At 36.3% G+C, this 13,805-nt stretch overlaps 1 protein-coding gene across 1 annotated transcript; it reads right to left on the bottom strand.

The window, feature by feature from the left end:
- Positions 1–15: 15 nt before the first annotated feature.
- GSBLH_T00001178001 (uncharacterized protein) lies at positions 16–12,861 on the bottom strand (the record flags this gene model as incomplete). The annotated part of the gene is made up of 1 exon (XM_013039529.1): positions 16–12,861. One exon carries the CDS (start codon positions 12,859–12,861, stop codon positions 16–18), a length of 12,846 nt encoding a protein of 4,281 aa, XP_012894983.1.
- Between the last annotated feature and the right edge of the window lie 944 nt (positions 12,862–13,805).

The raw sequence follows: 13,805 nt of genomic DNA, 5'->3' as shown, positions 1-13,805 counted from the left end.
ATCATATTACAAGGCCTAAGAAATCCCAAGAAACCCCATATACTCTGTAAGGGTAGTGCTCGTCACAATGTCTGCAAAATTAGTTTCAGTGGTAACCATAGTACTACTGACTATTTGTTGACCCAGGAAAATTTGCATTCTTTGCATAGTGGCTAAAATAGCATCACTATTAACAGGCATGAACATAACTCTGATCTTGTGAATAAGCCTGATTTTCTCATAAATTTCAAACCACAAATCATCAATATACTCTCCACTCAAAGTCTGCGTCAATTCACAATAATCAGTTTCTCCATGATTAGGATTATCTCCCACTATCAAGATCAGGTGGTTATAATCTCTATATTCTTCTTTTGTGATTTGTTCTAATGCTCGAATTAGCCCTCCTTGTATATCCTCACACAATTTAAAGTCGCAGCATTGTCCTGAATGGCCACCCTTTGCTTCAAATGTGGCTAGCTTCTTTTTGAGTCGAGAAAAGTTATTTGTAATATATTCATCGGTTTCACCAGTCATTTTGTCTGCATAATCTTTGTATTGAACAACTTGACCGACAATTCCTCCTTTTTCCAGATGAAGACTACTCTCCACTTGCTTTAAGGAATTCAATATTCCTTCTATATTGTCTCTTGTTGCATTTATATAGAAGCGCATTGATCCTGTTGTGTCCATGACAATACTCAGACAAAATAGCATTTGCTTCATTGTTTTCAAATTTCGTTTTATCATGGGCTTCTTTTCATTGTGAACTCCTTTTTCTATCTTGATACCAGATGTTAAAGAAGGGTCAATTCTTCTTTCTTCTTCAAATTGCTCTGAATTACATAGCCATACTGCAGCATTGCTAATCCATCGAGCCGTACCTTCTTCTGTAAATTCCAAAAAGAGTTTGGATGCAGCTGTATCGATGATCATTCTCCCTCCTTCTTTTTCTTCCTCTTTCCTTTCTCTCACCATTATCGCGGCATTCCCCTCGCTTTCCATTGCAAACGTGCAAAATCCGATCTCTTCTAGTTTCTTTTCATTCATTGCACACAACGTCCTTCCTTCAAATATGCGTAGAATTCCGTAATCTAAACGAGATAACTTTGAAAAGTCTGTCGCCTTTCCTCCTATTGATATGAAATGGCTTGCCCGCGGTTTTTCATCTTTGACTCGAATCATTATTTCCCCTCCTTCGATATATTCGTGGTTACTATCTACTGCTTTGAATCCATAAAATTTCTTAAAGTACAAATCGGCTTCATATGTGTATGGATAGTTTTCAAGGAACCAGAAGACGCCCCCTCCCTTCAAGAAAAAGTCATGCACACAACTCACAAAAGCATCAGCATAATCAAAAACATCTGCATCGCATGCTTTTGCCATCTTACCATCTCCAGGAGAGCACGTAATGAATGTCACTCGGTATTTCCCACTCTCAAGTTCTCGTATAGCCGATTTGTAATCATATGCGAATTGTAGTTTGAATCCTTTTCCAATCGGTTTTCCATTAACCTGATAGTCTCCCAGTTTATAAACAGGAGAAAATCTTTTCCCATTTACTTCTTTTCCCTTTTTCAACACTTCCTCTGTGATATATTCATCAATCACTTTTCCAGTTTTTGTTTTCTCTCCACGACACAAATAGAGAATAATAAACAATATCGAATAATGGCCGAATGCTCCATCGACTCCAAGATCATATTTGCTGTCGTTGATATCATCTATTTTGCTAATTGCATCTTGTCCATCTGTTTCATCAACGAAGCGAATTTGACTCAAGGTAGTTTCATAAATACTGGGAATGTCACAAATCTTACGGATAGTTTCGATATTTGACCTTTCGATATTTTCGTTCAGCATCATTGCATCGATAGGTTGTTCGGGGATTGCACTCGAATCACTAGCCATTGATTCTTCGCTCAGATTTAGCAGTGTTTCGGAGAGTCGAGTAGGATTAGAATTCCAGATCATTGTTGGGAGCAAGTTGTTGAATCCACACAGATACAACCCAAGACCAATTCCCAGATAGGTCATTTCACATTCATTCACAATTGAGTTGATTTCCAGTCGTGAATCATTGCATAGCACACCATTGGTTAGTACCATCATTACGGATTGGAAAGAACGGGCATTGCAAGTACTACAAGCATAGCGAATGCAATCGGGCAAGCAAGTATTTTGGCAAGGAGATAACAAACTGTGATACAGTACACTCACAATATTGTTTTCCCACAAATCCAGGGATGGAATGCCTGTTGCTATCCGGATGATTTGAGAAGAAGCCACCCACAAATCAATACAAGGTAGTTGCATATTACTCAGATTTCGAAGGATTGAAAAGACTGTGATCAAGGAATGCGCTCGGTTTGTTTCACTAAATGCAACCGAAGAGCAATCAATCACAACACTTGCATTGTAACTACGAATCTTACCACTACCAAGCTTCTTGAAAAACTTGCCATCTCCTTTCTTATTGACTATATACTTGATATACTGTGCTATAAGAATCGATGATCCGGAGGTAGATGCGACGTGTGCCGTAGATTTATTGGGTATGAACAGAGAGGTATTCATTGCTTCAAATAGATTCTCCTCTTGAATCTGTGCATTCAATGTTTTCAATATCACACTGCGAGTAGAAGTAGAATTTGAGTAATTCAATAACTCATTATCCGTAACTTCCAACATTTTAACTGGCTTCGCCTTGGTTATTTTATCGATTATTGTAAGTGATTTGTCTACTTTGAATTCCATATTCAGGTCTTCATGAATGTCACATTCCCCATCTTCTGAAGTAGAAACATTCAAAGTAGTATTCATTGCCAACTCTTGCTTGTCATAAAACAGACTTGCTAGGGTTTCTATTGATAAACTTGAGACATCACTGACTTTCTCTATCAATATAAAATTATTATGGAAATTGGCCAACAATGATTTCTCTAATAATATCTGATTGGAAATACTCAATGCTTCATCCTCTGTACCTTTTATACATAGCAAGAATAATTTCAAATAAACCCGAAACACTGTTTTCACTTCTTCATTTGATGACATCAGTTGCTCACTAAATCCGTCGCCAACTATCAATACTGGATCTTTCTCATGGAATTGACCCTTGATTGTTAACAAGTCGAGAGGAGTTGATGGCATTTTTACCACCTCCTCCAAATCAAATAATAGCAGAATGATATCAAGAAGAGATCGATTGTTGAGCATAATACGAACACCCTTATATCGACCACAAAGCACATACAAATTGAATGATATTCCGAGCTCTCTCATCACTGTAATGAAAATGCACGAAACGATGGTTCTCATTCGAAGTTTACTTTTTCTCAAACTGCAATTTGTGTCGATAATAATATTGATTTTGGTATGTGGCTTTTTGTTCATACAGTTCATGTGGCTTAACTTCTGAATAATATTGACTGCTGCACTTACAATTGACTGCACAATTGGATGAGTCATTCCATTTCCTTTCTCTTTGAATTCTACTATGGTGAGTGTGCTTGATGTGTTTAGAGGCTTTACATATTTCTCTGTAGCTATACGTTTGTATACACTTTCAAATATCTCATCCATTTTCATATCGTTCATAATTCTTAGAAAAGACTTGTAATTGACTGACTTGAATTCCTCTTGGCTTTCATTTGTAAGATGGGTTGGTGTATCATCTTCTGTTTCATCTGTTTCACCTTCCTTCATATCTACTGAATTCTTTTTCAATATTGTAACTACCCGACTTTGTACTTCATTTTTGATTTCTTCAGATAGATTCACCATCTGGACCTCTTCTTTAGATTCATGGGTATCAATAGGTTCTGTCTGATCCATTGTGTATACTTTTTCAGTTTCACCTGTTGCATTGTCCGCTTCATTCTCATCTTCATTTGCTTCAGCTTTTACTAGATTTATTACAGCATTCCATGCCAGCAAAGATCCTCGATGGGAAATCATGTTCAGTACAGATTGCGCAGCCTTTTTTATGGAGGGTAGAATCACGTCATTCATACATCCGTATAAGTAATGCAGAATTTCTTTACGCTTGTGTTCAGGCGCTGATACTATTACTAAAGATAAATTGGCAAAAGTGGACAAAAATTGAGTGAGTTGCCTCGATTGAAGACTGACTATTGATTTCTCATAATTTACAGTAGTTTTCGTTATGAACTCGATTGGGTTGTTGCTGTGCTCGTTACTTAGTATAGATAATCCTTTTTCATTCCAAGTGAATCGCTTACTACTTGCACAGTTTTTCATAGGTAATACAAAAGAAAAGAGTGTTATTTCAGGATATTCAACTATTCTGGTTTCTTTTCCCTTGTCACAATGAAATTGTTTATGTTCACCGTTACAAAAGACATCAATATCAATAGGAAACGATGTTGCATATATTTTGCTATAATTGTATCGAGAATAATTGCAATATGTGCAAGGAACTGATGTCATCATGTAATTGATCATTTGTTTCCTCATATAGCTCAAATAAAACTGTACAGTAGCAAGCACTTCTCGTGTACCCTTCAGATAAGCCGTTGCAGTTAATTCCAGTTTCTTTTCTCCAACCTCGTTATCATTCATCAAAATAACAAATTGAGTCGAAGATTTACTAATACTGCAATGATGTCCTTGTATTTCCAAGTCAACTTCTTCACTTGTAGTAAAATAAGGCAATGCAATCTGATAGCCATCGATTCCTTCATAACTATCTGGGAGTATGTAAGTATTGTTCTTGGGAAGACCAAATAACGCTTTTACTCCATCGTAATATACCACAATCACATCATTGAGTGTTGTGCCGATTACATCCTTCTGTTCATTTTCAACTTCGTGTGGAAAGAAGTAATGTGGTATCGATTCATATTCCAAGGTTTTTTTATTCAACATTATCTGTTTGTCGTCTAATTCCTGTTTTAGTTTATTCTTTTGTTGTTCTAATATCTTCAAAGAATCGTACTGTTGATTAAACCGAAAAACATCACAATCAGCAATTGCATCAATACTCACAATCGGTTCCAATTTATCTCCATATTGTATAAAGTCATTCACAGTCCAGGATGATTTGATATTGTTTACACATAATTTGTCAATAGGCAAAATATCCTTGGAGGAAGTAATCTCAGTACATTTGATGGCATAGTAATAGTAATGATTCTGGAGTGGTAAGAAGATTTCACAATTATTTGGAATATTATCATAGAAAAAAATAGACTCAGGCATATATTTATCAACTTGTTTTAAATGATGTAACCTATTATAGCGATAAAGAGTTTTTTCAGTTACAGGTATTTTATACTTTAATGAAAACCTTTTAATCAAACGAATCATAACTTGTAAGCAGTTCAGAACAAAATACATATCCCAGTCATATACGTATTGATTTTTTCCCAAAAGAGATTTCTTAGTTCCGATATACTCCTTAAGTTGATTGACTTTTTTTGCACAGTACACAAGAGAAAGACCACCAGTATTCGCAGTATTCTTTGTATTTATTCGAATCTTCACAGTCCATTTGAATGGTGCTAATGGTAGTACCAGTAAATAGCCATCACTAACTGACACACAATATTGCCTTAAAGTATCACCGCTCAATTGAAATGTATCAGACTTCAAGTAACTCTGTAATCCTTTTGGAGCAAATAATGAAATAGTAGCAACAACACGGTATTTTACTAATATGTGATTCAGTGGAATGAAAACCATTTGGAAGTCAAATGGGTTATACTTCTTGCTAGTTGGGTTTTTTATACTATGCTGTTGCGAAGGCTCGTTATTTAAACAATTCCTTATTTCATTAGAACTAAGATTATTCACAGCATGCATAAAGCTAAACATTCTTATGGTATTCTCGTTGCGCTTTTGAAAATCTTCAGTATATCCCTTTTGCTCAGTTCTCTTTTTTGCTATAATTACATACTTCGCAATCAACCGTCTTTTTTCTTTTTCCAACTTACTGCTATATGAATAGAATTGCTTCTCTTTCTCCTCCAATTTTCTTTCTATATCTCGACATTCTATTTGCATAGTATTTTTCTCTGCTTCGCAATTTGCTTGAGCTCTCATTATCACTTGTGATACAAGATCATCAATATTCTTCACATTTTGTATTACTTGCCGCATCACTCCGCTTAGACTTGGTACCTTTATCATATCAAATACTACATTTCCTTGAAGAGTTCGCTTGCGAGGACAGAGTATTTCCAGTTTTTCCTCCAAACTCATTGGGCAATCAGCAGCCCACACCAATTCCAAAATAGAATTAGCAGAATTCTCTGAATAGCGAAGTGATCGCTCCATTTGCAAGATATCACTAGGAATAATCGTTCCTGGCAGCACAACAGGAGGAAGATCGCATTTCCACCAAACATCAACTTGAGATATTTGTCTATATGTAAAGCGATCAACTTCCTTGGCATTATCTATTGCATATATTATTCTTGGAGATATTAATTCAATATCTTGAATTTCTGTAGACGTAAACAATTTATCAATCAAATGATTTTTCAATTGATCGAGTGCCTCCGACCGATTTGCTACTTTATTTTTCACCTCATTCCAATAGGACTCATACCAATCCTTGTCGAACAGCATTTCAATAGCTGTTTCAAATTCTTCTTGAGTAACATTCGTTGGAGTCACAAAAGGATAATCGCTATAATCTATAAGAAGACGATCCCATTGTAATCGTTCCATTTCTTTTTTCAACAACACATTTAGCATAGTCAATAGGTAATCAAAAAGAACGTTCCAATGTGAAAAATTCCTGTAAATATCGGATACTTTCAATTTTACTTTTAATAATTCGTCAGAATATTCGCTCAAAATGAATGGATAGTTTCTGAATGATTTCAATTTATAAATAAAATGAGAAGCCTTCATAATGTAACAGTTTACCAAGGACTTATAACTCGTTAATTCATATTGTACATCATCAGTAAAATTCATTGATCTGAATGTCTCATAATCGATCATCCCATCTCTAAATGCTTCTTTTATTTGTTTCTTAAATTTCTTCAAAGTTCCACAGCAACACTCTGCAATGGCATATCTATTTTGCATACTTTCCTCATCATCATTAGTTTCAATATTGGTTTCAGCCATAACGCGCTTAATAATATCCGCATTTGTATTGTTAACTATATTAAGTATAGAGTTAGCTGCTGCTGAATTCCTTATTTGAGTTGGGAAGGTTTCTATTAGGTTTTGTATTTTTGTTACAGTTTGCTTAAAAGTCTTCCATTTACCAAATCTCGCCTTATTTAATACGCTTTTCTTGCATTCAATAATAAAGATGAATTTCTTCTTGATTTCAATCATATTCTTCATAACTCTATCTATCAAATAACTTCGATCACTTGTATCCAACATTGCAAATACCTCAACTGCAAATTCATAGAGTTCAGTTTCCTTCATGAATTCCTTAAGTTTCTGTTTTACATCACAAATAAATATCAATTCTAAAGTAATATATGAATTTGTTGAAGGGATTGTAAAAATATACATGAAATTGTTTTTGTTACATGGTTGAGTCAAAAAATGTGCATCCTTTATTGGATCAATATTTGGTATCAAATACCAACGACGAAGGACACCTGCATTCTCGCCTTCTTGCCTTTTCATCATACAATTCTGAAGGTTTTCCATTTCGAGTACTTTGATTGCACAATCCATTACATAATAGATAAAATGATTCTCGAAATACTTCAAGCAGCTTCTCAGTAAATCTATCGTATCTGCTATTACGAATCCACTCTTTGTACTGGAACAAATCTTCTCCATTATGGCAATCATTCGAGTCATTTTTCCATTTTCTGACACATTGATAACACTATCCAAGAATTCTGATAGTTCATAATCTATCGAATGGGGAACTTTAATTTCTGATACAAGAGCATACTTCTTTGGTGTATATCCAAATTCATACAAGAATACATCTTTTTCTTTACTGTTTATCACTCGAATACATCGTCGGAATGTTTTCGATTCTTTAATTCCAAAATTACAAGGATCGTGTATTGATCCATTGATTTGACAGATTTCTTGAACATTTGCTTGAGTCGATATTGGATCACAATACACGATCACACAACGACTCAAGAATGGTCCAGTAAAGTGCTTCAATGTATTGTCCGATATTGTAAAGAAGATTCGGAATGCTTCGTGAATCCTTCTCTCTCCCTTTTTCGGTCGCATTGAATACGTTATTTCTTCATTTCCTGCTAATACCTTCAGTGTTGGGTTTTCTTCACACAGAGAATTCAGCGATTCCATCACATCATTGTTTGCCAAATGAATATCTTCGATTACAATCCAATTTCCACTCTCCATTGCTTTCAACAGCGGACCTTCTCGGAATTTGATACATTCATTCCCATTTTCATCAATTCCAAGAGTACTTCGACCGATGAACACATCTGGAGAGCTTTCGTGATTCAAAAACACCGAAGTGCATTGTTTATCCCACATCAATGCCAGATTCGAAATACAATACGATTTGCCAGAGGGAGAAGAACCATAAACCAAAATAGCTCGTTTGGATTGTAAAGCAAGACTCAACTTGAATATCGTCACTTTCTCTGTTGAAGTAAAACAATACTCTTTGAAAGATCCCGAATACATTTGTTGTGTTTCAATGTCCCAATAACCACGAACAACACATTGGTCGTCTTGTTTGATAATATCAACTTTCAATGTATCTTCCAGCTTCAATAACTTCTCGGTTTCTTTTCTCTCCGATTCTTCATAACGGCAAGCAAACACCAACCATAAAGCAGTTTCCAATGATAGGTTATTTCCATTATTCACAATCTGATCCACTTTCAATACATCTCGAAGTGAGAATGGAATCGATGTCTTTTGATAGGAGTTGTAAGAGTGTTCAAATAACTCAAGAATCTGGCTTCTTTTTGATTGATTTTCGATTTTTAACACATTTTTTAAGATATTTAATGCTGTGAGGAACAATTCATTCAGTGTGAATTTCAAATCACGATGATAAATACAATACTTGTAGAATTGACGAGGCAATGTGCTGCGATTTGCTGACATGGATGCTGGATTCATACAGCAAATGATCAGCATATCCGATGGAATATCGATCAAATCGCCTCCTGGAACTTGAAATGGATCGTGATTCACATAACAACGAATCAGAGTGAGTAATACTTCAAGCACATCTGATGGAGCCAAATTCACTTCATCTAATAGCAATGCGATTCGTTGATCTGAATGATCTCCTCTTTTCAATAGTTCTGTAATACTTCCATCTCTGAATTGTAATGCTCCATTCACAATCGTATAACATCCAAACAAACTATCAATCGTTATGGTATTCGAAAAATTGATTCGCTTATACACAAGATCCTCCTTTACGAAATAATTCTCAGCAGAAACAGTTTTGCCTACTCCAGGATCTCCTTCTAGAATCAGAGGAAGATGACTTCGATCTGCCAATACGATGGATGCCAATAACTGAATTGTGGTCTTTGTAGAAAGTAATGGATGCTTGGATTGAAGGCTGGATTCTATATCACCAATAACATCATTTGAAAATAGGAATGATAGAGTTTGCTTCAAATTCTCTATCATTGCATCATCTTCATTGCTTGATTGAAGGAATTCACTCACTTCCTTCAAATCCTTATTCATCAGTCCCATTTGAATCAGATTTTCTCGAGATGCCAAATCAGATAGAAGGAATCGAAGATAGAATGGAATCACTTTCTCAGCATTCACAAATTCATTTCTCAGCATATCTGACTTTCGTAGAATGTGCAAAGGATAGTCATCTCGACTTTCAAACTCATATTTCGCCCTTTCTAATTCAGAATAGGGTTGACAAAACACTTGAATGAATTGGTCTTTCTTTGCAACTCTTCCATAATCTGGATCTTCGCATGTTACAATCGCATTCACAGATTCACCAAGAATCTCTGGTTGAATTTGGGAATAATCCTCAAATAGACTAAACTCTTGCGAATCCAAACTAAACAACAATGAATATAATCGAGGAAGCAATCGATCATTTAACAGATTGATATTGTTCAATACGATTGAATTGTTACTCATTATCGAACGGAGAATCGGACCAGGACGCATCATGAGCAATGATTCATTATCTACCATGCCATACAATAACCTCTTCAGATACTCTCGATATGTTTCCATTGGAGTTCCATCAACATTTTGGATCGATGTTTGTCTCAGAATGTATTGAATGTCTTCTTTACGACAAACAGAAATCTCACCAAATGTGTGAGACATTTCCATTGAACGAGACATTTCCATATGAGCAGCATTGGGAAACAGCAAATGAGTGACTTCAAAAGTAATATCTGAATCACCAACCAATAACACAGGAAGATGAGTTTGCTTGAAATTGGAAATAGAAAGAGTAAATAATGCTGCCCACACAGCCATATCAACACCTTTCAATAATGAGTATTCAATTGGAACTGTTGTTTGAAGAGGTCCGCGTTGAAGCAATGAACTAGATTCATTCGTTGGGGATTTTATGGCTGTTACTGTTGGAGTTGACAAAACCACACTTGCCATTTCCAATTCTTCTTTCACTTCAGTGTCAGCTGTCTTTTTCCATTTTTCTATTATCCTGTGAAGTAATTCTTTGCGATCCATTCGATCTGCAAACAATGCTGCAACAATCCAAATTGGATGAGAAGTATTGAAACAAATCTTATCCAGAGTGAATACTTCATTCAATGGAATCTCGCCACTATCAATATGATCACATAATCGTTTGCAGATTTCACTATTCATCAACTCTTTCGCTTCAGCACTCTGGATTGGACTCATTTCACAAATATCGAAATAAGCAGGAAGAGAAGGCAACGAATTCACTCGACGTGTTGTGAATACGAACAAAGCTCGGAATGAAGGATGAATTGAATGATTGATAGAGGCTGGATAAGTGAGCTCATCAGTGAAAGGATCACAAACAGTATCAAGTATTTCCAGTAATTCTGCTGACATGTTTTCAGCATTTTCGAATATCACCAATCCTCCACTTTCTACAGCTTGGAGCAATCTTCCAGCTCGGAAATCGCCATTCATATCCATACTTCCCATCAGAGTGGAAAACTCGGTTTCTCCAGATACACTGAACACTTGATAGCTTCTGATATAGAGCTTATTGATGATTTCGCGAACTGCATAGGACTTTCCACTGCCTCTAGGTCCACACAATGTCACAGCCTTGTTTTTGCAAATACAATAGAACAATCTTGAAGCTTCAGTCCGATGGCTTCGAAGGGATTGCAGTTCAAAAAAAGGTTGTTGTCTAGCGAGCATTTCAATCAGAGATTCATCCAATTCGTATCCACACACTTCTCTTGCAAAACAGGCCATTCGATGGAGTTCTTTCTGCTGAAACCAGTCGATTGTTTGAGAATAATCATGAATCGTGAAATCAATTTCATCTCTTGTTATTTTGCCCAGTTTGGGAGAGTTTTCAAATCGCTTTGCATCTTCATGACTCACAAATACTTCCAAAAATCGGTTTCTCAAGGCAGGAGAAAATGCCAGCAATCCTTTCTCAGACGTTGTTGCGATTACACGGAATTCGGGACTCATTTCGAATTCCGGTCTTTCTCGACATTCATCAAATCGAACTACATGATGATGGCCATCTGCAGGTGATAATTCCAACACAGAATTCAATCGCTCGATCACATTCGATTTCATCAAATGCAACGATTGAAGAACACAAATACATCCAATTTCAATCGCTGTAAGCAATGGAGAAGGACAGAAACGAGGAACTGGTTTGCCTTCATCATCATCTTTCTCGAGCGAATAGCTTCCAATCACACTTTCTGTTGAAGAAGTCGAACTGCAATGAATTACTTCACAGGATGTTCCTTCATTCTGCATTATTTCCATTATTGCTCGACAATACTTTCGAGATACATATTCCGATTCTCCAATCAATAGAACATGACATCCAGATTCCAATCCTAGTCGAACTCGATCATACACATCCTTCCAACATTCCTTGTCTAATGCAGCTTTGCTGAAAGTAATATCCGCTTTGAATACTGGAGTAGTTCTCAAATCTTCATTATACGCGATTTGTAAAGCTCGATCCAATGCTTTGCTTTCATTTATCTTGCTATCCATCAGTGCTTCCATCATCCATTTTGTACGACTACAATCTCGAAGTGTGTAATCCTTTCCTTTATCAATCTCTCTTCCAGACACATTCTTTCGATTATCAGCTCGATCATGAATCTCACACACTCTTCTTCCAATTTCTACATTTCCTCCAAATATTGCCGTTATGATGTCCAATCTTTCCTCTCTGTCAATCATTGGGAAGTATTTCTGTTTCGTTGAATCGTGAGTGATAAATCGGAAACAATCGCGAATTGCAGAAGACAGATTGCTTCGTTTGTAAGAACTTCCGGCAGGATTCTGAGTGGCAATAATGCGGAAATCTCGATGCATTACGCGCTCTTCACTTCCATCCTTGCCTTCATGAAGAATCTTCTTGCCAAACAAATACGATAACACACTCTGAACCACAGAAGGAGGAGCCAGAGACATTTCATCCATCAATAGCAGTTTGCCATGAATGAATGCATCCGTGAAAGCTCCGTCCTGGAATTTGATCTTTTCTGTATCATCGTTCGTAATCACCATATCTCCAAGCAATTCCTCAGTTGTGGACGAAGGACTGAAGTTGTATCTCACAAAGGGAACGAGAGAACGTCGACAGTATTGCTCCACTGTGAATGTTTTGCCTGACGAAGTCACTCCCTCAATTACCACTGGAATGTTGTATTGAATCACATCCTCCACGATTTGATTTCGAATTTGGGTTTGATTTGTTTCTCTGATAAACGGAGGATCTTCTTTCATTGTTTCCACATATCGATAGGCTTTCGATTCGATATACTCCCAATCCTCACTATCAGAACGTATTGCCTTTATCAGTCGAACATATTCCTCTGTGGAATGGAAAATGAGCACATTGGATCTGCATAATACAGTGATAACCTTATTCTTATCAAGAGGAGACAAAATGCCAATCGTAGCATTCTTCACTCCAGAAATGCAGTGGAAATAGATTGCTTCAGGAATGATATTATGAGTTAGAGCTTCATCATGATTGATTAGTGGAAGAATGAATGTTGTTTCTTCTTTCTGCAAGTGAGGCAATCCACTGAAACTAATCATATCTCCCATATGAGCATAATCACATCCATCAGTCAAAGCAGATTGAAGGGAGTAAAAACTCTTGGCAATAGGTTGGTCATAATTCACTTTTAAGGAATCGAAAATCTCAGAAACATATCTATGTGTATTAACTTCGTAAACCAAAATCGATTCGTCATTTTCATAACTTCTTTGGCCTCTATGTTCCATTAATTCAAAATCATGCTTTTCAAAACAACTAGGTTCGATTTCTACATGAAATGAACTATTTTCACCCATAATAGAAATAATGACTCCATCATGCTCATACTCCTTTGATTCCTTTTCAGTTTCTATATCATCTAAAGCAATTAACGAATTATCGAGTACTGTAGATACTGTATTGTTTTCCATTTGATCAATAAAAGGAGTAGTGTCTTTCTGCTCAATGTTCTCCGTATGACTTAAACACTGGATGTCCTATCCATCACATGATGTTGGAATTTTAACAGTGTTATGTGTATCAGATGATATAGATGACGTATTTTGAGTACTATCCGTACTTTTCTTCTTTACTATTTTTCATATATGCTATTCATTCATACTCTCTAGCTCAATGGTATCGATGGAAGATAGCGACGACATCGTTGTATCCATGGTGACTGGCG

This window comes from Blastocystis hominis (assembly GCF_000151665.1).
Source record: "Blastocystis hominis, Singapore isolate B (sub-type 7) whole genome shotgun sequence assembly, scaffold_1".
Taxonomy (NCBI): domain Eukaryota; class Bigyra; order Opalinata; family Blastocystidae; genus Blastocystis; species Blastocystis hominis.
This window is presented reverse-complemented; position numbering and strand designations above follow the sequence as displayed.